The following is a 23,263-nucleotide window of genomic DNA, read 5'->3' as shown; positions in this document are numbered from 1 at the left end:
AAAAAATTAAGCCAACGTGTTTTGGGGGGGGGGGGGGGAACAAAGTCTCTGTATCTGAATGCTAATAAATGGGGAAGGATCCAGAAAAAGGTGTGTCTGTAGGTGGGTTGCAGCCTGGTGCGGGGGGGGGGGGAAATAATTTACACAGTGTGTAATAATAAGTGGGGCAATAATAGACTTGTATTGGAGCAATGCAGCAACAGTTCACGAGGATCCCGGTGGGCAGACCAGGTGCACTTACAGTTACAGCAACGTGAACAGAGTGACACCGTCTATAGAAAGGGGCAGAATGTGGCCTGGCCATTTCGTACTTAATCTGGAAGATGCTCTGAAGAGATACAAGCTTTCTCATCTCATCAGGAACCGTTCCCTAGAGTAGGGAGGAGCTTCGAGTTCGACTCGAACATTGCCTGTTCGGTGAACAGCGAACAATTTGGGGTGTTCGCGGCAAATTCGAAAAGCCGCGGAACACCCTGTACAAGTCTATGGGAGGAATCTAAAGTGCTCATTTTAAAGGGTAATATGCAAGTTACTGTCCTAAAAAGTGTTTGGGGACCCGGGTCCTGCCCCAGGGGACATGGATCAATGCAAAAACAAAGTTTTAAAAACTGTCATTTTTTTCGGGAGCAGTGATTTTAATAATGATTAAAGTGAAACAATAAAAGTGTAATATTCCTTTAAATTTCGTACTGTGAAGGGGTGCATGTTTCCTGTGCTTAGAACTGTCCCTGCACAAAGTGTCATTTCTGCAGGAAAAAAAGTCATTTAAAATCACTCGTGGCTATAATGAATTTTCGGCTCCCCGTAATACAGAGAACACTCATTGATAACGCAGGTTTCTGTTACATCAGAGGGGGGCGGGGTCACCCACACGTCATTGGGGAAGCCAGGCTTTCCCCCCTGCGTCAGAAGGGGGTGGGGTCAGGTGATGGGTGACCCCGCCCTCTTCATATAAGGAATGTCAGGCTGCTGGGATCCCCGCAGTGTCTCCTCCGGGGGAGACAGAGGATGGATGGATGGATTTGCTGCGCTGGAGAGAGAAATCACCCGTCGCTGGATCAGATCAGCCATCGTTGGACCCCGGAGAGATGATCATCCGTCGCTGGATAGCAAGAGTGGATTACCACCGCTGGAATCTTTTTTTACATTTTTTACATTTTTAATAAAGGACTTTTTCAACGGTGTGTGTGTCTTTTTTAACATTCTTTTACACTTTCTTTGTGAAATGGTAGGGGTACCTTACCATTTCAAATGAGGGGGCGGGATCTGGGTGTCCCCTTGCTAAAGTGGGATTCCAGATTCTGATAAGCCCCTCGCCCGCAGACCCCCACAACCACCGGCCAGGGTTGTGGGGATGAGGCCCTTGTCCCCATCAACATGGGGACATGGTGCTTTGAGGGGTCACAGACCCCCAAAGCATCCTCCCAATGTTGAGGGCATGTGGCCTGGTACGGTTCAGGAGGGAGGGGGGGCGCTCTCTCGTCCCCCCTCTTTTTCTGTGGCCTGCCAGGTTGCGTGCTCGGATAAAGGGTCTGGTATGGATTTTTAGGGGGACCCCACGCCATTTTTTTTTATTTGACGAGGGGTTCCCCTTAATATCCATACCAATATATCAATATATATCAATTGACTTCTCTGTATTGCGGGGAGCCGACAATTCATTATAGCCGCGAGTGATTTTAAAAGACTTTTTTTCCTGCAGAAATGACACTTTGTGCAGGGACAGTTCTAAGCACGGGAAACATGCGCCCCTTCACAGGCATACTATAGACACCCCCCCAGGTACGAAATTTAAAGGAATATTACACTTTTATTGTTTCACTTTAAGCATTATTAAAATCACTGCTCCAGAAAAAACTGCAGTTCTTAAAACTTTTTTTGCATTGATCCATGTCCCCTGGGGCAGGACCCGGGTCCCCAAACACTTTTTAGGACAATAACTTGCATATTAGCCTTTAAAATGAGCACTTTAGATTTTGAACGTTGGAGTCCCATAGACTTTAATAGGGTTCTAAAGTTCACACAAAGTTTAGGTCTGTTCACAGGTTCTGGTGCGAACCGAACAGGGGGGTGTTCAGCTCATCCTTACTCTAGAGCTACTACTGTTACTAACAGATGAGTTACCTTTCCCTACTCTACCCATTCACATAAAGCTGACCAAACCCGGGAGGCAGGGCCTTAAATAGGCTTTGCTTAAGCCAAGATGGCTGCCAGAGTCACAGCATCCAACCAGATCGCTTCCCCCGGTGACCCAGGAAACCATAGAGGAACCAGGACTTCCTCCTGACGTCCTCCAGACGGATCGATGTCTGAGTGCCGGCTCTGCATGCAGAGGCAGCCTTAGAGCTCCTGCCTGACTTTTAATGCTATCTGGGGCCACGCTAGAAGTCATGTAGATCGGTATTGCTTTCCTACACTTGACATGCATTTGCAAACGCACAACACAAATGCAGCTCAGCAGATTCCTATGGAGTAGAGTACAAGGCGATTCAGAGGCGGTGTGTTTGATCCTCTTTGCAATACGTTGCGTTCCTTTGGATGAAAGAGGCCCTAATAATGTGTGTTTGGATTTCAGACACCACAGAACAAATGGAGCCTCTTCCTATCGAACGTTAAACTTTTACTGCCTTTGAATAGAAAAGGCTGATTTTGACATAAATGACTCTCTGCAGAAATACTGACCTTCTGGGGCACCTGGGAGGTGCGGGGGGCATCACTGAGACTCACCGCTGCCTGGGGATAGCTGGGGGCTGAAAATCCCACAAGAATCTACCCCAGTCATAGTTTCATAGTTAGTAAGGTTGAATAAAGACACCAGTCCATCCAGTTCAACCTGAGTGAGTGTCTACAATTGTCCCTATCCCTGTACATTGTATACTCACATTGGTCCCTACCCTCAAGTAGCCCACAATCCAAGGTCCCCATTCATATACTAGGGCCAATTTTGGACAGAAGCCAATTAAATTACCTGCATGTCTTTGGATTGTGGGAGGAAACCGGAGTACCCAGAGGAAACCCACACAGGCACAGGGAGAACATGCAAACTCCAGGCAGGAAGCATCATGGTTGGGATTCGAACCAGCGACCCTTCTTACTGCTAGGCGAGAGTGCTAACCACTACACCACTGTGCCGCCCGCATGGATGTATTTTTGTAGGTCCAGCTAACCCAGGAGGCAATGGTGAGGTACGGGAATGTCACCCGTGCAGGAGCGGACTGACAACTCATGGGGCCCCCAGGCAATAAGATTGTGGGGCCACACAGTATACACACACAGTATACAATCACACAGTATACACTGACGTGTTTCTATTGGCTGAGAAGGTACTGGAGAGGTGGGGCAGCTATAATCTCAGGATTTTTAGACCAAAAGGATGTCGGTAAGGGACATTTCAGAGACAGATGTAAAAATAAACACACAGATTTTTACATACTGTCCCTGGATTTACTGAGGCTGGCAACCCTGATGGGGCCCCCTAGTGGCCCCGGGGGGGGGGGGGCACGGGCAGTGCCCGGGCAGCCAAATGGTCAGCCCGCCCCTGCACCCGTGTCTCCTAGAAGTGCCGGAAGCAGGGCTGTCTTTAGCGAAGGGCAAAAAGGGGCAGCTTCCCTGTGCCCAGTCATTGTTGAAGACAAATTATAAAACTGTTTGTTCTCTGAGTAGAAATGCAGATCAGGAGGAAATCTTTTCCATTCTCCCCTGTGGGAAGCCGAGACTCGGGTCACATGACCCCGCAGGTCCAACATGGGGGGTCTCCTAACGACAGCAGAATTGTTTTTTTGTTGGTATTCTGTTTTAGTGTGCATGGATATCTAATACTGCTTGGGTTCAGATCCCCCATCATATACTGTAGTGGCTCTGTACGGATCAGCCAAATGGTCCGGTTTGGTTTTTCTGAAGTGACCAATGGTTGCTCTCGTATCAGTGGATTGTATTTCCCCCATATCAATGGAAGATGATTGATGGAGCTCTTCTCACACCTTTTCTTGAGGTTAATGGAGCGCACTCTTATGCCCCGTACACACGATCGCACATTCCCCCAACAAAATCCCATGGGGTTTTTTTTTCTGACGGATGTCGGCTCAAGCTCGTCTTGCATACACACGCGGTCACGCAAAGTTGGTTTGGAAATTGCGAACGTCAAGAACGCCGTGACGTACAAGACGCACGATGAGCTGAGAAAAATGAAATTCAATAGCCGGTGCGACTCTTCTGCTTGATTCCGAGCAATGCGTGGCACTTTGTGCGTCGGAATTGTGTACACGCGATCGGAATTTCCGAAAACTGATTTTGTTGTCGGGAAAATTTGAGAACCAGATTTAAAATTTTGTTCAATGGAAATTCCGATGGAAAGCGTCCGATGGACCCTACACACGGTCAGAATTTCCGACAACAAGCTCCGATCGCACATTTTCCCTTCGGAAAGTCTGACCGCGCGTGTGTACGGGGCATTCGTGTCCTGATATCCCTCAGATGTGCCGCTCACAAAGATGTTCAGAGGTGTTCCCAAATGTTGGAGAACTGAAGAAAGTGTTTTGTGAGGGAAATCACACTCAGATGTACAGAGGAACACAAATATAGGACAGAAAGAAAGGAGGAGAGGATGTAAGGTCAGGACAGAAGGACGGAAGGAGAGGATGTAAGGTCAGGACAGAAGGACAGGAGGAGAGGATGTAAGGTCAGGACAGAAGGACAGGAGGAGAGGATGTAAGGTCAGGACAGAAGGACAGGAGGAGAGGATGTAAGGTCAGGACAGAAGGACAGGAGGAGAGAATGTAAGGTCAGGACAGAAGGACAGGAGGGGAGGATGTAAGGTCAGGACAGAAGGACAGGAGGGGAAGATGTAAGGTCAGGACAGAAGGACAGGAGGAGAGGATGTAAGGTCAGGACAGAAGGACAGGAGGAGAGGATGTAAGGTCAGGACAGAAGGACAGGAGGAGAGGATGTAAGGTCAGGACAGAAGGACAGGAGGAGAGGATGTAAGGTCAGGACAGAAGGACAGGAGGAGAGGATGTAAGGTCAGGACAGAAGGACAGGAGGAGAGGATGTAAGGTCAGGACAGAAGGACAGGAGGGGAGGATGTAAGGTCAGGACAGAAGGACAGGAGGGGAGGATGTAAGGTCAGGACAGAAGGACAGGAGGGGAGGATGTAAGGTCAGGACAGGAGGAGAGGATGTAAGGTCAGGACAGAAGGACAGGAGGGGAGGATGTAGGGTCAGGACAGAAGACAGGAGGAGAGGATGTAAGGTCAGGACAGAAGGACAGGAGGAGAGGATGTAAGGTCAGGACAGAAGGACAGGAGGAGAGGATGTAAGGTCAGGACAGAAGGACAGGAGGAGAGGATGTAAGGTCAGGACAGAAGGACAGGAGGAGAGGATGTAAGGTCAGGACAGAAGGACAGGAGGGGAGGATGTAAGGTCAGGACAGAAGGACAGGAGGAGAGGATGTCAGGTCAGGACAGAAGGACAGGAGGAGAGGATGTAAGGTCAGGACAGAAGGACAGGAGGAGAGGATGTAAGGTCAGGACAGAAGGACAGGAGGAGAGGATGTAAGGTCAGGACAGAAGGACAGGAGAAGAGGATGTAAGGTCAGGACAGAAGGACAGGAGGGGAGGATGTAAGGTCAGGACAGAAGGACAGGAGGAGAGGATGTAAGGTCAGGACAGAAGATCAGAAGGAGGATAGGATGTAAGGTCAGGACAGATGGACAGGAGGAGAAGATGTAAGGTCAGGACAGAAGGACAGGAGGAGAGGATGTAAGGTCAGGACAGAAGGACAGGGGGAGAGGATGTAAGGTCAGGACAGAAGGACAGGAGGGGAGGATGTAAGGTCAGGACAGAAGGACAGGAGGAGAGGATGTAAGGTCAGGACAGAAGGACAGGAGGGGAGGATGTAAGGTCAGGACAGAAGGACAGGAGGAGAGGATGTAAGGTCAGGACAGAAGGACAGGAGAATAGGATGTAAGGTCAGGACAGAAGGACAGGAGGGGAGGATGTAAGCTCAGGACAGAAGGACAGGAGAATAGGATGTAAGGTCAGGACAGAAGGACAGGAGGAGAGGATGTAAGGTCAGGACAGAAGGACAGGAGGAGAAGATGTAAGGTCAGGACAGAAGGACAGGAGGAGAGGATGTAAGGTCAGGACAGAAGGACAGGAGGAGATGATGTAAGGTGAGGACAGGAGGAGAGGATGTAAGGTCAGGACAGAAGGACAGGAGGAGAGGATGTAAGGTCAGGACAGAAGGACAGGATGAGAGGATGTAAGGTCAGGACAGAAGGACAGGAGGAGAGGATGTAAGGTCAGGACAGAAGGACAGGAGGAGAGGATGTAAGGTCAGGACAGAAGGACAGGAGGAGAAGATGTAAGGTCAGGACAGAAGGACAGGAGGAGAGGATGTAAGGTCAGGACAGAAGGACAGGATAAGAGGATGTAAAGTCAGGACAGAAGGACAGGAGGAGAGGATGTAAGGTCAGGACAGAAGGACAGGAGGAGAGGATGTAAGGTGAGGACAGGAGGAGAGGATGTAAGGTCAGGACAGTAGGACAGGAGGAGAGGATGTAAGGTCAGGACAGAAGGACAGGATGAGAGGATGTAAGGTCAGGACAGAAGGACAGGAGGAGAGGATGTAAGGTCAGGACAGAAGGACAGGAGGAGAGGATGTAAGGTCAGGACAGAAGGACAGGAGGAGAAGATGTAAGGTCAGGACAGAAGGACAGGAGGAGAGGATGTAAGGTCAGGACAGAAGGACAGGATAAGAGGATGTAAAGTCAGGACAGAAGGACAGGAGGAGAGGATGTAAGGTCAGGACAGAAGGACAAGAGGAGAGGATGTAAGGTCAGGACAGAAGGACAGGAGGAGAGGATGTAAGGTCAGGACAGGAGGAGAGGATGTAAGGTCAGGACAGGAGAATAGGATGTAAGGTCAGGACAGAAGGACAGGAGGAGAGGATGTAAGATCAGGACAGAAGGACAGGAGGAGAGGATGTAAGGTCAGGACAGGAGAATAGGATGTAAGGTCAGGACAGAAGGACAGGAGGAGAGGATGTAAGGTCAGGACAGAAGGACAGGAGGAGAGGATGTAAGGTCAGGACAGAAGGACAGGAGGAGAGGATGTAAGGTCAGGACAGAAGGATAGGAGAATAGGATGTAAGGTCAGGACAGAAGGACAGGAGGAGAGGATGTAAGATCAGGACAAAAGGACAGGAGGAGAGGGTGTAAGGTCAGGACAGAAGGACAGGAGGAGAGGATGTAAGGTCAGGACAGAAGGACAGGAGGGGAGGATGTAAGGTCAGGACAGAAGGACAGGAGGAGAGGATGTAAGGTCAGGACAGAAGGACAGGAGGAGAGGATGTAAGGTCAGGACAGAAGGACAGGAGGAGAGGATGTAAGATCAGGACAGAAGGACAGGAGGAGAGGATGTAAGGTCAGGACAGAAGGACAGGAAGAGAGGATGTAAGGTCAGGACAGAAGGACAGGGGGAGAGGATGTAAGGTCAGGACAGAAGGACAGGAGGAGAGGATGTAAGATCAGGACAGAAGGACAGGAGGAGAGGATGTAAGGTCAGGATAGAAGGACAGGAGGAGAGGATGTAAGGTCAGGACAGAAGGACAGGAGGAGAGGATGTAAGGTCAGGACAGAAGGACAGGAAGAGAGGATGTAAGGTCAGGACAGAAGGACAGGAGGAGAGGATGTAAGGTCAGGACAGAAGGACAGGAGGAGAGGATGTAAGGTCAGGACAGAAGGACAGGAAGAGAGGATGTAAGGTCAGGACAGAAGGACAGGAGGGGAGGATGTAAGGTCAGGACAGAAGGACAGGAGGAGAGGATGTAAGGTCAGGACAGAAGGACAGGAGGAGAGGATGTAAGGTCAGGACAGAAGGACAGGAGGAGAGGATGTAAGGTCAGGACAGAAGGACAGGAGGAGAGGATGTAAGGTCAGGACAGAAGGACAGGAGGAGAGGATGTAAGGTCAGGACAGAAGGACAGGAGGAGAGGATGTAAGGTCAGGACAGAAGGACAGGAGGGGAGGATGTAAGGTCAGGACAGAAGGACAGGAGGAGAGGATGTAAGGTCAGGACAGAAGGACAGGATAAGAGGATGTAAGGTCAGGACAGAAGGACAGGAGGAGAGGATGTAAGGTCAGGACAGAAGGACAGGATAAGAGGATGTAAGGTCAGGACAGAAGGACAGGAGGAGAGGATGTAAGGTCAGGACAGAAGGAGAGGATGTAAGGTCAGGACAGAAGGACAGGAGGAGAGGATGTAAGGTCAGGACAGAAGGACAGGAGGAGAGGATGTAAGGTCAGGACAGGAGGAGAGGATGTAAGGTCAGGACAGATGGACAGGAGGAGAGGATGTAAGGTCAGGACAGGAGGAGAGGATGTAAGGTCAGGACAGAAGGACAGGAGGAGAGGATGTAAGGTCAGGACAGAAGGACAGGAGGAGAGGATGTAAGGTCAGGACAGAAGGACAGGAGGAGAGGATGTAAGGTCAGGACAGGAGGAGAGGATGTAAGGTCAGGACAGGAGGAGAGGATGTAAGGTCAGGACAGGAGGAGAGGATGTAAGGTCAGGACAGGAGGAGAGGATGTAAGGTCAGGACAGGAGGAGAGGATGTAAGGTCAGGACAGGAGGAGAGGATGTAAGGTCAGGATAGAAGGACAGGAGGAGAGGATGTAAGGTCAGGATAGAAGGACAGGAGGAGAGGATGTAAGGTCAGGATAGAAGGACAGGAGGAGAGGATGTAAGGTCAGGACAGAAGGACAGGAGGAGAGGATGTAAGGTCAGGACAGGAGGAGAGGATGTAAGGTCAGGAAAGAAGAGGGACAGGCAATATGGACAGGACAAAATGACAGAAGAAAGGGTCAAGAGGACATCACAAATAGAAAGGACAGAAGGACAGAAGGAAAGGACATTCAGCTTGTGGCCTCAGTAGCTGTAATGGGAATGGACAGCTCTTGTGCTTAAGGTATGTCCAATCCTAAGAAGAAAAATGTTGTATATTGCAGCTTACCAGTCCTTAGATGTGGTGGCTGCATTCCTTTTCTTTTTTTTTCCCCAGAATCTTTTCCCCATATTTTCATCTGGTGATCCTGCCAGTAACACACTTCCTGCCCTAGGGTGACAACGCTCACTCACTCTCCTGTATCCATGGAAGTGTGGTCACCTTGGGATGCTCTTCTAATTTGGACTACCAATAAATCAGAATACAATCCTGGTTGCGGTTGTGAATGGGCCCCAATCTCCAAATACTATTTATTGTCGTAGAGGGAGAAAAAAAATACTGGCCTAGATGTGATCGGTGCTGAGGCCGGTTCTGATTGGCTGATATCATTGTGGTGGAGGACCAGCATCATCCTCTTACCAGAAGCCAATGTGGGAGAGGAGGTGGAGAGGAGGCCGTGTGTCTCGGTGTGTTTTATGATATATTTATATAAAGCAGATTCTGCTCATCTCATGATGGAGCGCCCCCCAGGGGAGAGAACGTCCCCTCACACTTCTAATAATAATAATTGTGTCCCTTCCCGATAATCCTCACCGGTCCTATCCCCAGGAACACTTTGTTATACGCCTGAAAGAGTCTAAATATCTTTCAAGTGTGTAAACACCAAAAGAAAAAAACCTGAGAGTTCCTCCATTGTCCTCATAACAACTCCAACAGTGGTGAGTGATGTCAATCAAGTACGGCCAATCAGTGGCCACACATAGCCACTTACCAGATATCCATGACCACTGCAAAAAAAGAGCGGTAAAAAAAGTGCAGTAAACATCAGTAATTGGGGATAAATCTTCTTCAGCTCACTCACTTCACTTCAACTCCAACCAACGCATTTCGTCGTCATAAGACGTCATCAGGGGCATCAAAACACATTGGGTGGAGCCAGATTGTGTAATATCATCACGATACTGGAACAGACGGTGGCGTTTTTGTTGGTTTGAAACAATAGGATATTGATATGGTTTTTTTTTTTTACCCTATGTAAGTACAATACTACAATACAAGATGCAACTCAACTCAACTTTAAAATAAAAGCTGACGTCTTTCGATGACGAAATGCGTTGGGTGGAGTTTTTGGAGCGTTCTACACTATGAGATGTTTTTTTTTTTTTTTTTGCTTCCTCTATGATTTGTTTTCTTTTTGAGACCTATGTTTTCTTCTTTTGGTGGTGAATTCATCTCACTAATGGGGGGGAAGTGAAATTCATTCGTTTTCAATTTTGTTTCATTTGTTTTTTGTGTTTGTTTTTGTTTTTTTGCTTTTTCGGGTCATTCGTTATGGTCGAAATTCATAAATTCGAAAATTTGTAAATTCGTAAAGTTGAAAAATTCTTCCAATTCGCAAAATTTGTACATTCGTAAAAATCGGAAAATAAGAACAAAAATCCGAACATTCTACATAATAACTACCCTGTTTCCCCTAAAATAAGACCTAGCCTGATTGTCGGTGTTGGCTGCAATATAAGCCCTACCACCCAAATAAGCCCTACCCTGTTTCCTCAAAAATAAGCCCTACCCTGAAAAGAAGACCTACAAGGACTTTAACTAGGGCTTATTTGGGGGGGGTAGGGCTTTTATTGCAGCTATCACCGACAATCACACTAGATCTTATTTTAGGGGAAAGAGGGTAACTAATAACGAGTATTAAATTCTAGGTATTGGAACTTCCTTTCAAATTTGGCTGTGATGCCGCGTACGCACGATCGGAAATTCCACCAGGAAAAGTCGGATGTGAGCTTTTGGTCGGGAAATTCCAACCGTGTGTGCGCTCCATCGGATTTTTGCCTGGCGGAATTTCCACAGGCAAAATGCTGAGAGAACGTTCCCCCTGGAAAAAGTTCCGATTGGAATTTCCGATCGCCTGTAGCAATTCCTACGCACGCTCGGAAACAATGAACTTCATTTTCTCGGCTCGTCGTAACGCGTTGTACATCACCGCGTTCTTGACGATCGAAATTTCGGAGAACTTTTGTGTGAGCCACGTGTACGCGCGCCAAGCTTGAGCGGAATTCCCTCGGAAAAAAACATCCAAGATTTTTACGAGGGAAATTCCGCTCGCGTGTACGCGGCATAAGTCAACGTAACAAATTCGAAATTTATCCGAAGTTACAAATTATTCAAAATAACAAATTCTGCATCTAAACAAATGGAATGAATTATTAACCGGTTCCCGATCGGCGCGCGCCGATGTACGTCGGCAGAATGGCACGGGCAGGCATATTGGCGTACAGGTACGTCCATTTTTAAATGCCGCCCTGCAATTGCGTGTGCGTCGCCGGCGGCGCGCTCGCGTGCTGGTTCGGGGGCCCCCGTGAGTCCGGTCGCGGGTCTTGCGGACTCGATCGCCGCTGGGATACCCGCGATCGTCTCACGGGGCGGCTGAACGAGGAGATGCCGTTGTGAACAGCATCTCCCCGTTCTGCCTAGCAACAAGTGACGCTGATCTCTGCTCCATGTGATTGGAGCAGAGATCAGTGTTCACTAAATTAAAGCCCAGCCCCCCCACAGTTAGTAACACGCCCCTAGGAACACTTAACCCCTACACTGCCACCCACTGGTTAACCCCCTTCACTGCCAGTGTCATTTACACAGGAATCACTGCATTTGTATAGCACTGATTGCTGTATAAATGACAATGGTTCCAAAAAAATGTGTCAAAAATGTCCGATGTGTCCGCCGTAATGTCGCAGTCCCAATAAAAATCGCTGATCGCCGCCATTACTAGTAAAAAAAAAAAATATTAATAAAAATGCTATAAAACTATACCCTATTTTGTAAACGCTATAACTTTTGCGCAAACCAATCAATAATCGCTTATTGCGATTTTTTTTTTAACCAAAAATATGTAGAAGAATACGTATCGGCCTAAACTGAGGGAAAAAAATGTTTTTTTATATATTTTTGGGGGATATTTATTATAACAAAAAGTAAAAAATAATGCGTTTTTTTTACAAAATTGTGGCTTTATTTTTGTTTATAGCACAAAAAATAAAAACTGCAGGGGTGATCAAATACCACCAAAAGAAAGCTCTATTTGTGGGGAAAGAAGGACGTCAATTTTGTATGGGAGTCACGTCGCACGACCGCGCAATTGTCAGTTAAAGCGACGCAGTGCCGAATCACAAAAAGTGGTCTGGTCTTTGACCAGCAAAATGGTCCGGGGCTGAAAGTGGTTAATAATAATAATAATAATAATAATAATAATAATAATAAAAAGTTTTCATTATGATTGTTGTTTAATAATATTAATGTGTTCCGTTCCTTTAGATGCGGAATTCGTTATTTCAGATAATTCGCAACTTCAGATAAAATCGTATTTGTTTTGTTCGCTAACAGCCAAACTTGAAAGGAAATCCCAATACATATAATTCAATGGTCAGTAATACTTAAGTTATTATCAGTTAGTTATTATTTCAGATATTTATGAATTTTCGGATTTCATTCTTATTTTCGGATTTTAGTTCTTTTGAATTTTCATTCTTATTTTCAGATTTCCAAATCTTCGAATTTCCAAAATTTCTGATTTTCTGATTTTTGAATTTTGAATTGACGAAGGTTCAAAAGCAAAGCGATTTCCCAGACTTGTTCATCCTCCGACTTCGTTGGGGTAGGCGGAACACTTAGGTGGGGGTGGGTCAGCCATACCTCTTGACCTTTGACCTCTGGGGACATGCCTGGTGACCTTTTGAGGAGGTCCCTATTCCAATCTCTGAGTCCTAACTTTGTTCTTCAAAGGGAATCCCTAACCATAACCCTAACCCCTAACCTTAACCCCTAACCCAAACCCTAACCCAAAACCTACCCCCAACCCCTAACTATAACCCTAACCTCTAACCCTAACCCCTTACCCTACCCCTACCTCTAACCCCTAACCCTAACCCCTACCCCTAACCATAACCCTAACCTTAACCCCTAATCCAAACCCTAACCCTAACCCAAAACCTACCCCTAACCCCTAACCATAACCTTAACCCCTAACCCTAACCCCTTACCCTACCCCTACCTCTAAACCCTAACCCCTACCCCTAACCATAACCCTAACCTTAACCCCTAACCCAAACCCTAACCATAACCCAAAACCTACACCTAAACATTACCCTAACCCCCTACCTCTAACCCCTAACCTTAACCCCTAACCCAAACCCTAACCCAAAGCCTACCCCTAACCCCCTAACCATAACCCTAACCCCCTACCTCTAACCCCTAACCCCTACCCCTAACTCCTAACCATAACCCCTAACCTTAACCCCTAACCCAAACCCTAACCCAAAACCTACCCCTAACCCCTAACCATAACCCTAACCTCTAACCCTAACCCCTTACCCTACCCCTACCTCTAACCCCTAACCCTAACCCCTACCCCTAACCATAACCCTAACCTTAACCCCTAATCCAAACCCTAACCCTAACCCAAAACCTACCCCTAACCCCTAACCATAACCTTAACCCCTAACCCTAACCCCTTACCCTACCCCTACCTCTAAACCCTAACCCCTAACCATAACCCTAACCTTAACCCCTAACCCAAACCCTAACCATAACCCAAAACCTACACCTAAACATAACCCTAACCCCCTACCTCTAACCCCTAACCTTAACCCCTAACCCAAACCCTAACCCAAAACCTACCCCTAACCCCCTAACCATAACTCTAACCCCCTACCTCTAACCCCTAACCCCTACCCCTAACTCCTAAGCATAACCCTAACCCCTAACCCTACCCCTAACTCCTAACCATAACCCTAACCCCTAACCCTAACTCCTAACCATAACCCTAACCCCTAACACTAATCCTAACACCTAACACTAACCATAACCCTAACCCCTAACCCTACCCCTAACCCTACCCCTAACACTAACCCTAACCCCTAACCCTAACCCCGTAACCCCTACCCCTAACTCCTAACACCTAACCCTAACAACTAACTCTATCCCCTACACCTAACACCTAACCCTAACCCCTAATTCTATCCCCTAACACTAACCCTACCCCTAACACTAACCCTAACCCCTACCCCTAACTCCTAACACCTAACCCTAACCCCTAACTCCTAACCTCTAACTCTAACCCGGAAATTCCTTAAACGTGTTTCCGCTGATTCGGATATTTCCAAATTAACGAATTTGTCAAAATTGGTTAAAAAACTAATTCGTAAGGAAACAAATTGCACATGTGTAAGCAGAAGATTGATTCTACCTGGAATTTGGCCCCCGATTACTGATATTTACTGCACTTTTTTTATAGCATTGTATTTGCAGTGGCCACGGATATCCCGGTAAGTGTCTCTCTGTGGTCACCGATCATGGAGGAAACTTCCGTTTGACATCACTCACCACATCTGGAGTCCTTCTGAGGACAACTCATGACCTCCTTTTCATGGTGTTTGCACATTTTGAACCCACCTCGGAGCTGCTGATATTGACATTTTGAACCCACCTCGGAGCTGCTGATATTGTTTGATGTCTCTGTAAATTAGCGCTGCGCCTTGTTATTGTTGTTTTTTTTTTTTAACATATAAAAAGTTCTATTACCTGTAGTCACTTTCAAAAGCCAATTTTCATCCCGGACAATAAAATATCGGTCATCATATAAGCATGTTGTAAATATTTTAGTAAGCAGTGAACGGAGGGCCACCCACGTTCCCCGGATTTCTATTAGTTATACTGCAGAGGCAAAATCTATAGAGGATCCGTAACTCCTGATATGATGACATTTCATTAATAACCACCTTCACCCTGAATGTAGAAGATGATTCCAATCATTTTAGGACCTATATTGGGAGGTGCAGAGGGCTGATGGGGCACATTTTTACTTCTACACATATAAAAGGTGTAATATGTCGAGTCCTTTTATTCAAGGATTGTATTGTTTTTTTCTTAAAATAGTGTAATAAATGCGTTGTTACAGGAAATAAAGAATGAGATTTCCGGCCTGTGGAACGCACCTCATTTCCGGCATTGAAGCCAGTCCCTCCCCTATAAATAAGAGTATTACACGCCCTAACCAAGCCCCCGATGACGCATTCTTATGACGAAACGTTGGGTGGAGCTAAGGACGTGTGACGTGGATCCGGGGACACGGCGGCCATTTTGTCGGTTGGAAGCGCTGGTCGTAGGCACATATGTGGAACGCACCTCATTTCCGGCATTGAAGCCGGTCCCTCCCCTATAAATAAGAGTATTACGCGCCCTAACCAAGCCCCCGATGACGCATTCTTATGACGAAACGTTGGGTGGAGCTAAGGACGTGGGACGTGGATCCGGGGACACGGCGGCCATTTTGTCGGTTGGAAGCGCTGGTCATAGGCACATATGTGGAACGCACCTCATTTCCGGCATTGAAGCCGGTCCCTCCCCTATAAATAAGAGTATTACGCGCCCTAACCAAGCCCCCGATGACACATTCTTATGACGAAACGTTGGGTGGAGCTAAGGACGTGTGACGTGGATCCGGGGACACGACGGCCATTTTGTCGGTTGGAAGCGCTGGTCGTAGGCACATATGTGGAACGCACCTCATTTCCGGCATTGAAGCCGGTCCCTCCCCTATAAATAAGAGTATTACGCGCCCTAACCAAGCCCCCGATGACGCATTCTTATGACGAAACGTTGGGTGGAGCTAAGGACGTGTGACGTGGATCCGGGGACACGGCGGCCATTTTGTCGGTTGGAAGCGTTGGTCGTAGGCACATATGTGGAACGCACCTCATTTCCGGCATTGAAGCCGGTCCCTCCCCTATAAATAAGAGTATTACGCGCCCTAACCAAGCCCCCGATGACGCATTCTTATGACGAAACGTTGGGTGGAGCTCAGGACGCGTGACGTTGGGATGTGGATCCGGGGACACGGCGGCCATTTTGTCGGTTGGAAACGCTGGTCGGTGTTTTGAAACATGTGAACGCACCAGCTTTTTTTTTTTATCTAATACGTTTTTTTTTATCTGAATGCTGCCTGCGCAATGAGCGTTTTTCTTTCTCTTATATATTAATGTGGATGCTGGAGATTATCCGTTGAAATTTTAATGAATGGAAGCCGTCCTTTTGGGTTCTTTTGCCAACTGGGAAGAGGATTCGCCTAGATCTCTGTGGAGTGGATCGATCGGTGCAGGACAATCGTTGGGGCCATTAACATTTATTGTGCGTACCTTTACACACTGATGGTAATGCCCTGTACACTATAGAAAGGAGGTTTAATGCTTCAGATCAGGCGTCAGATTGTTTCCGGGCATGCGTCGGAAATTTTGCGCGTCGGAATTACCACAGACGATCGGAATTTCCAACAGAAACGTATTCTGTCGGAAAAAAATCGAGCACCTGCTCTCAAACTTTTGCTGACGGAAATTCGGACCAGCAAAATTCCAATGGAGCGTACACACGGTCGCATTTTTCCGACGAAAAGCTGTCATCGGTCTTTTGCAGGCCGAATTTCCGATTGCGTGTACGCAGCATGAGAGCAGGTTCTCAATCGGAAATTCCCGATCGTCTGTGGCAATTCCGACGCATGCTCGGAAACAATTCGAAGCATGCTCGGAAGCATTAAAGGGGTTGTAAAGGTAAATGTTTTTTCACCTTAATGCATTCTATGCATTAAGGTGAAAAAAACATCTGACATTCCCGGCACCCCCCAGCCCCCCGTTTTACTTACCTCACCCCTCGAAAGTCCCGCGCTCGTCCCCCGACGTCCTTTCCACCGTTCAGCATGGCCGCTGATTGGCTGGAGTGGATGGATGGAAAACAGCGCAGCCATTGGCTCGCGCTGCTGTCAATCACATCCACTGACGCGCAGCGCCGGGGGGGGGGGGCGGGACCGTGTGATACAGCGAGCGGCTATAGCCGCCGGCTGTATCACGGGAGAGCGCCTGCAGATGCTTCTCACCATGCGAGGGAGCTCACATGAACGTGAGAAGTACCTGTGGGAGGAAGCAGAGACAGCCGCCGAGGGACCCCAGAAGAGAAGGTTCGGGGGGCCACTCTGTGCAAAACGAGCTGCACAGTGGAGGTAAGTATAACGTGTTTGTTATTTAAAAAAAAAATAATAATTCACTTTACAATCCCTTTAAACTTTCCTTTTATATGTACGTTTTATTGTTATCGAGTTGGTGAAGGAATTTCCGCTTTCGCTTTTGGAAGAATCTGAACGCAGTAGCCCATTTTTGGACATCTCTTTACGGTTCAGTTGGGACGTTATAATACCTTGCACGTTTATTCTGGCCGTTCAGCCGGTATCTCAATATTTACTATTTGTGTATATTCACCTATGGCACATTGTATAAAATTTGTTTTTTCAAATTGCTCGGTGCTTGCTTTCCTTAAATTTTGAATTATAATTGGGTGCTGGTATTACTGTCAGGAATTCCTCGGTGATGCTGTGGGTTTGTATACAAAAGCCTGGTGGTCAGAGGTGGTGAGGTCTTTGAGAAGGTCAAGGCCAGACACAGAGGGCCCATCTTAACCAGCGGCAGGGCCGTCTTTAATATTGATTGGACCCTGGGCAAAAATTTTCTTGGTCCCCCCCCCGCCATGTAATTTCGCTCTCCACCTGCTCTGAGACATACAATAATTAGCTACTGGACTCAAAATCAGTTTACTGTATCAGATCAGGGAGCTATTGCGATTGGTTGCCAGAGGTTACAGTATATCATTACTGCTTATTGACTGGTTGCTAGAGGTTACAGCACACATATGGCTCACTGATTAGTTGCTAGAGGTTACAACACATGATTTCTGCTTGTTGATTGGTTGCTAGAGATTACTGTACAGTAATACTGCCCACTGATTGGTTGCTAGAGGTTACAGCACACCATCCCCCCCCCCAACAATGCAGGGCCCAGGGCAGCTGCCCCTTTTGCCCTGCCTTAACCACTTGCTTACTGGGCACTTAAACACCCTTCCTGCCCAGACCAATTTTCAGCTTTCGGTGCTCTCACACTTTGAATGACAATTACTCAGTCATGCAACACTGTACCCAAATGAATTTTGTGTCCTTTTTTTCCCACAAATAGAGCTTTCTTTTGGTGGTATTAGATCACCTCTGGGGTTTTTATTTTTTGCGCTATAAATGAAAAAAGACCGAAAATTTTGAAAAAAAACGCATATTTCTTTGTTTCTGTGACAGAATTATGCAAATTATTAATTTTTCTTCATAAATTTTGGCCACAATTTATACTGCTACATGTCTTTGGTAAAAATAACCCAAATTAGTGGATATTATTTGGTCTTTGTGAAAGTTAGAGAGTCTACAAGGTGTGATGCGAATCGCACAAAATTGATCACATCTGATGTACTGGTGGCCGATCTCACTTCTTGTGACCCGAACAAGTCAGGAAAGTACAAATACCCCCCAAATGACCCCTTTTTGGAAAGTAGACATTCCAAGGTATTTAGTAAGAGGCATGGTGAGCTTTTTGATGCTGTCATTTTTTTCCCACAATTCTTTGCAAAATGAAGATTTTTCATTTTCTTTATTTTTCTCCACAAAATTGTCATTGTAATAGGTTATTTCTCTCACGTGGCATGTGTATACCACAAATGACACCCCCCAAAAAATTCTGCTACTCCTCCTGAGTATTACAATACCACATGTGTGGGACTTTTTCGCAGCCTGGCCACATAGAGAGGCCCAACATGCAGGGAGCGCCATCACGTGTTCTAGGAGCATAAATTACACATCTAACTTGTTGACTACTTATTACACTTTTGAAATACCAGGACAATGACACGTGACACTGATGACAGATGGCACTGATACGTGGCAATGATGACACTTATACGTGGCACTGATGACACGTGGCACTGATGACACGTGGCACTGATGACAGATGACACTAATATGTGGCACTGATGACACGTGGCACTAATACGTGGCACTGATGACACGTGGCACTAATACGTGGCACTGATGACACGTGGCACTAATATGTGGCACTGATGACACGTGGCACTAATACGTGGCACTGATGACATGTGGCACTAATACGTGGCACTAATACGTGCCACCGGTGACAGATGGCACTAATACGTGGCACCAATGACACGTGACACTGATGACAGATGGCACTGATAAGTGGCATTGATGACACGTGACATTGACAACAGATGGCACGTGACACTGACAGGTGGCACTGATGACAAATGGCACTGATACGTGGCACTGATGACAGATGGCACTAATACGTGGCACTGATGACAGATGGCACTATGTGGCACTAATAACACGTGGCACTGATGACAGATGCCACTTATACGTGGCACTGATGACAGATGGCACTGGGGACAAATGGCACTGACAAAAGGTGGCACTGGGGACAGATAGCACTGCGGGCAGGTGGCACTGGGGTGGGGTGGATTGCACTGGGGTGGATGGCACTGGGGCGGATGGCACTGGGGCGGATGGCACTGGGGCAGGATGGCACTGGGGCGGATGGCACTGGGGCAGGATGGCACTGGGGCAGGATGGCACTGGGGCAGGATGGCACTGGGGGGGGGCATGGCACTGGGGGGGGGGGGGGTGGCACTGGGGGAGGATGGCTCTGGGGGAGGATGGCACTTTTTATTAAACTTTTTTTTTACTTTTTTTTTTTTTTTTTTTCTTTTTTACACTGACGGCTGCTGCAGCCGTTCTTCTCTCCCCTCTCACACGCTGTCTGTGTGAGGAGGGAGAGCGGCGCTGAGAGATGATCTCATATGTTTACATATGAGATCATCTCCCATTGGACACGCCGATCACGCTGTAAACGGCCGCTGTGATTGGCCGTTTACAGCGATCTGTGTTTGCCTGTCCCCGGGGGACACGGCAAACACAGAACTTCCGCGATGCGCGCCCGCGGCGGCGCGCATTGCGGAAGTAAACACCAGGCCGTCCAGGGACGGCCAGGCACTGGAAGCCGCCCGCCCTAAGGCCGGTGTCTTGTCAAATAGGGTCCTCCATCAGATGCTGTCCTCTGCGTACTGCGCATGCGCAGTACACAGGAGCACAGATTCCGAAAATTGCCGAGGACGAACGGCGCCTGCGCCGTGAGTCCAGGTTCTATCCCCACCATCCAAGTGGACATAGAGTTAGAATAAAAAAGAGCCGAGCGCAGCGAGGCCGAGCCCGAAGCGTGGCGAGCGAAGCTCGCCCGCGAGGGGCCCTCTAAAATTCTAAACCCTATGTCCGCTTGGATAGTGGGGCTACCTCCTCCACTCACGGCGCAGGCGCCGTTCAGCTTCGGAGATTTTCCGAAGCTTCGTCTGCTCCGTACTGCGCATGCGCAGTACGGAACGGACACATATCGATGGCCGGACTCTATTAGGCAGAACACCGGCATTCGGCTATAGGGCGGGCAGGAAGCGGTTAAAGAGGGCGCTGACCAGCGGCTCCTTGGGGGGGGGGGTTGCGCTACAGATGTAAGAATGAGGAACACTGGAAATTTTCTCTCTCCAGTGTATACAGCAAGCTTGAGATAGGAATCATCTCTTGGAGGAAGGTCACCACTCATTGTCTATTACTGGTCAGTCTGGAAAATATAACAAGCGTCCTCTCCCGTATTTCTTTCGTCCTTACTCCGTAGATGATTGGGTTCATCATCGGTGGAATGAGGACATAGAGGTTAGCAAAAATAATGTGGAACTGCAGAGAAATGTATTTGTGGCCGACTCTGTGAGCTATAAAAGAGAAAAACGCCGGGATGTAGAAGAGAATGATAACACAGATGTGAGAGACGCATGTATTGAAGGCCTTGAACCGATCCTCGGAGGATGGGAGCCTCAGAACGGCTGAGATTATTGCAGCATAGGACAGTACAATGAGGATCATGTCTGCACCGGGTGAAGTAAAAATTGTCATCAGCCCGTACACCGTATTGACTAGTATGTCGGCAGAAGCCAGCTTGGCCACCGACATGTGCTCACAGTAGGTGTGCTCTATCACGTTGCTTTGCTGGAAAGGCAATCTTTTGAGTAGAAAGACGAATGGTACTGCCATGCTGAAAACTCTTAAAACAGCTATGGTGGCTGCCTTGACTATGAAGGAGTTGGTGAGGGTGGCAGCATATGTTAAAGGGTGGCAGATGGCGCAGTAACGGTCATAGGCCATAAGGAGCAGGATGGATGATTCAATGCCAAAAGTGAAATGGATGAAGAACACCTCAGTCAGGCATCCATTGAAGGAGATCTCATGAGAATCAAACCAGAATATGCTGAGGGTCTTCGGGACGGTGGTGGAGCTCAAGAGGGTGTCACAGAAGGCCAACATCATCAGGAAGATATACATCGGCTGGTGAAGAATCTCATTGGTTGTGATGACCAGTATTAGCATAGAGTTTCCCAGAAGTGCCGAAACATACATGATGGAGAATGGGATGGAGATCAGGAGATGCGAGTCCTCCAGGCCAGGAATTCCCATCAGGAGGAAATAATCAGGGTGGAAGCTGGTGGAGTTCCACATTTCCTGGGTAATCCGATTGCCTGCATTGAAAAGAAGTCAAGAATGAGCATCTGCGGTGATGGTAAAGGTCCACCAATGACCTACAATTTGGACCCGACATGTGATTTCTCGTGACACTAACAACGCAAACCTAAACGTGTACCTCAAACCAAAAACATTTTTATTTTTTTTATTTTAGGAAGGTTAGGTAGAAAGGAGCACCCGGTATCCAGTAAATGCGTGTTGGAAAGTGGATTTTTAATTGTTTTTTGAGAGTAGCTACAAAGGATTAAGAAAAATGCGTTTTGGGGGGAACAAGGACTCCCCCTTCCTCGGGGCTGTTGCTTCATGCTAATAAATGGGTTGCAGCGTGGTCCGGCTGTAATAAGTCACACAGTCAATGTGTAAAAATAAACTTGTATTGGAGCAATGGAGCAACAGTTCACAAGAATCTCGATGGGAAGACTTGCCCAACTAGGGTTACAGCAATGTAAGCAGAGTTAGCTCCACCCAGAGTGATAGACAGAGCTGGAATGTGACCTGGCCATTTCCTGCCCAATCGGGAAGATGTCTAGAAGAGATGTGACCCTACGCTTTCCCTGCTCCTCAGGAACCTTTCCCTACCTCTAGTACTGTCCCCTAACAGGTGGGGTGCCTTTCCCCAATGCTATCCACTCATACAGTGGTGTATTTTAGTTTGGTGCTGCCCTAGGCAAGACTAAAATTGGGCATCCCCATCTAAATTTGCCACACTCCTTCCTATTTAAGATTCATCCCTTCATTGAATAAACTCCACCCTTCCTCTTTAGGCCCCACCTTTTCCTGTTAGAGCCCCACCTCTCCAGAGTTGGTGGGAGAGAGAGAGAGAAAGAGAGAGAGAGGGGTGAGGAAGAAAGAAACAACATTGGATGCTCACCTTCCCATAGCCCATGGCCCATAAGGCAATACCTAATACAGAGTTGGGTAGGTGTCCATAGGACAGTAGATAACATTTAGTAAGGAGGGTATCCAAAAGGCAGTAGCTACTACAGAGATGGGTAGTAGGTGTTCAAAAGATGAGAAGCTAATGGCAGGGTAATTTCCAATAAAGCACAAAGTATACTGTAGAAAGGTAGGTGTCCATAGGGCAGTAGATAGTATAGAGAATGGTAGGTGTCCATAGGGCAGTAGGTAGTATAGAAAACGGTAGGTGTTTATAGTGCAGTAGTTAGTATAGAAAAGGGTAGGTGTCTATAGTGCAGTAGTTAGTATAGAGAAGGGTAGGTGTCCATGGTGCAGTAGGTCAGTAGGTAGTATAGATAAGGGTACTTGTCCATCGAGCAATGGGTAGTATAGAGAAGGGTAGGTATCCATTGTGCAGTAGGTAGTATAGAGAAGGGTAGGTGTCCATAGTGCAGTAGGTGAGAATAGAGAAGGGTAGGTGTCTACAGAGCAGTAGGTAGTATAGAGAAGGGTAGGTGTCCATAGTGCGGTAGGTAGTAAAGAGAAGAGTAGGTGTCCTTAGTGCTGTAGGTAGTATAGTGAGGGGTAATGTCCATAGAACAGTAGGTAGTATAGAGAATGGTAGGTGTCCATAGAGCAGTAGGGAAGTATAGAGAAGTGTAGGTGTCCATTGTGCAGTAGGTAGTATAGAGAAGGGTCGGTGTCCATAGAGCAGTAGGTAGTATAGAGAAGGGTAGGTGTCCATGGTGCAGTAGGTTATATAGAGACGAGTAGGTGTCCATAGAGCAGTAGATAGTATAGAGAAAGGTTGGTGCCCATAGAGCAATAGGGAAGTATAGAGAAGGGTAGGTGTCCATGGTGCAGTAGGTTATATAGAGACGAGTAGGTGTCCATAGAGCAGTAGATAGTATAGAGAAAGGTTGGTG

General features: G+C 47.4%; 1 protein-coding gene across 1 annotated transcript; it reads right to left on the bottom strand.

The window, feature by feature from the left end:
- Positions 1 to 20,373: 20,373 nt before the first annotated feature.
- Positions 20,374 to 21,579, bottom strand: LOC143956722 (olfactory receptor 52E8-like). Its single transcript, XM_077466912.1, has one exon. The coding sequence runs from the start codon at positions 21,414 to 21,416 to the stop codon at positions 20,466 to 20,468; it is 951 nt and encodes a 316-aa protein (XP_077323038.1). The 5' UTR covers positions 21,417 to 21,579; the 3' UTR covers positions 20,374 to 20,465.
- Positions 21,580 to 23,263: the final 1,684 nt, after the last annotated feature.

The sequence above is a fragment of the Lithobates pipiens genome, unplaced genomic scaffold, assembly GCF_037356315.1.
Source record: "Lithobates pipiens isolate NorthernLeopardFrog02 unplaced genomic scaffold, aLitPip1_a1.2 Scaffold_41, whole genome shotgun sequence".
NCBI lineage: Eukaryota > Metazoa > Chordata > Amphibia > Anura > Ranidae > Lithobates > Lithobates pipiens.
This window is presented reverse-complemented; position numbering and strand designations above follow the sequence as displayed.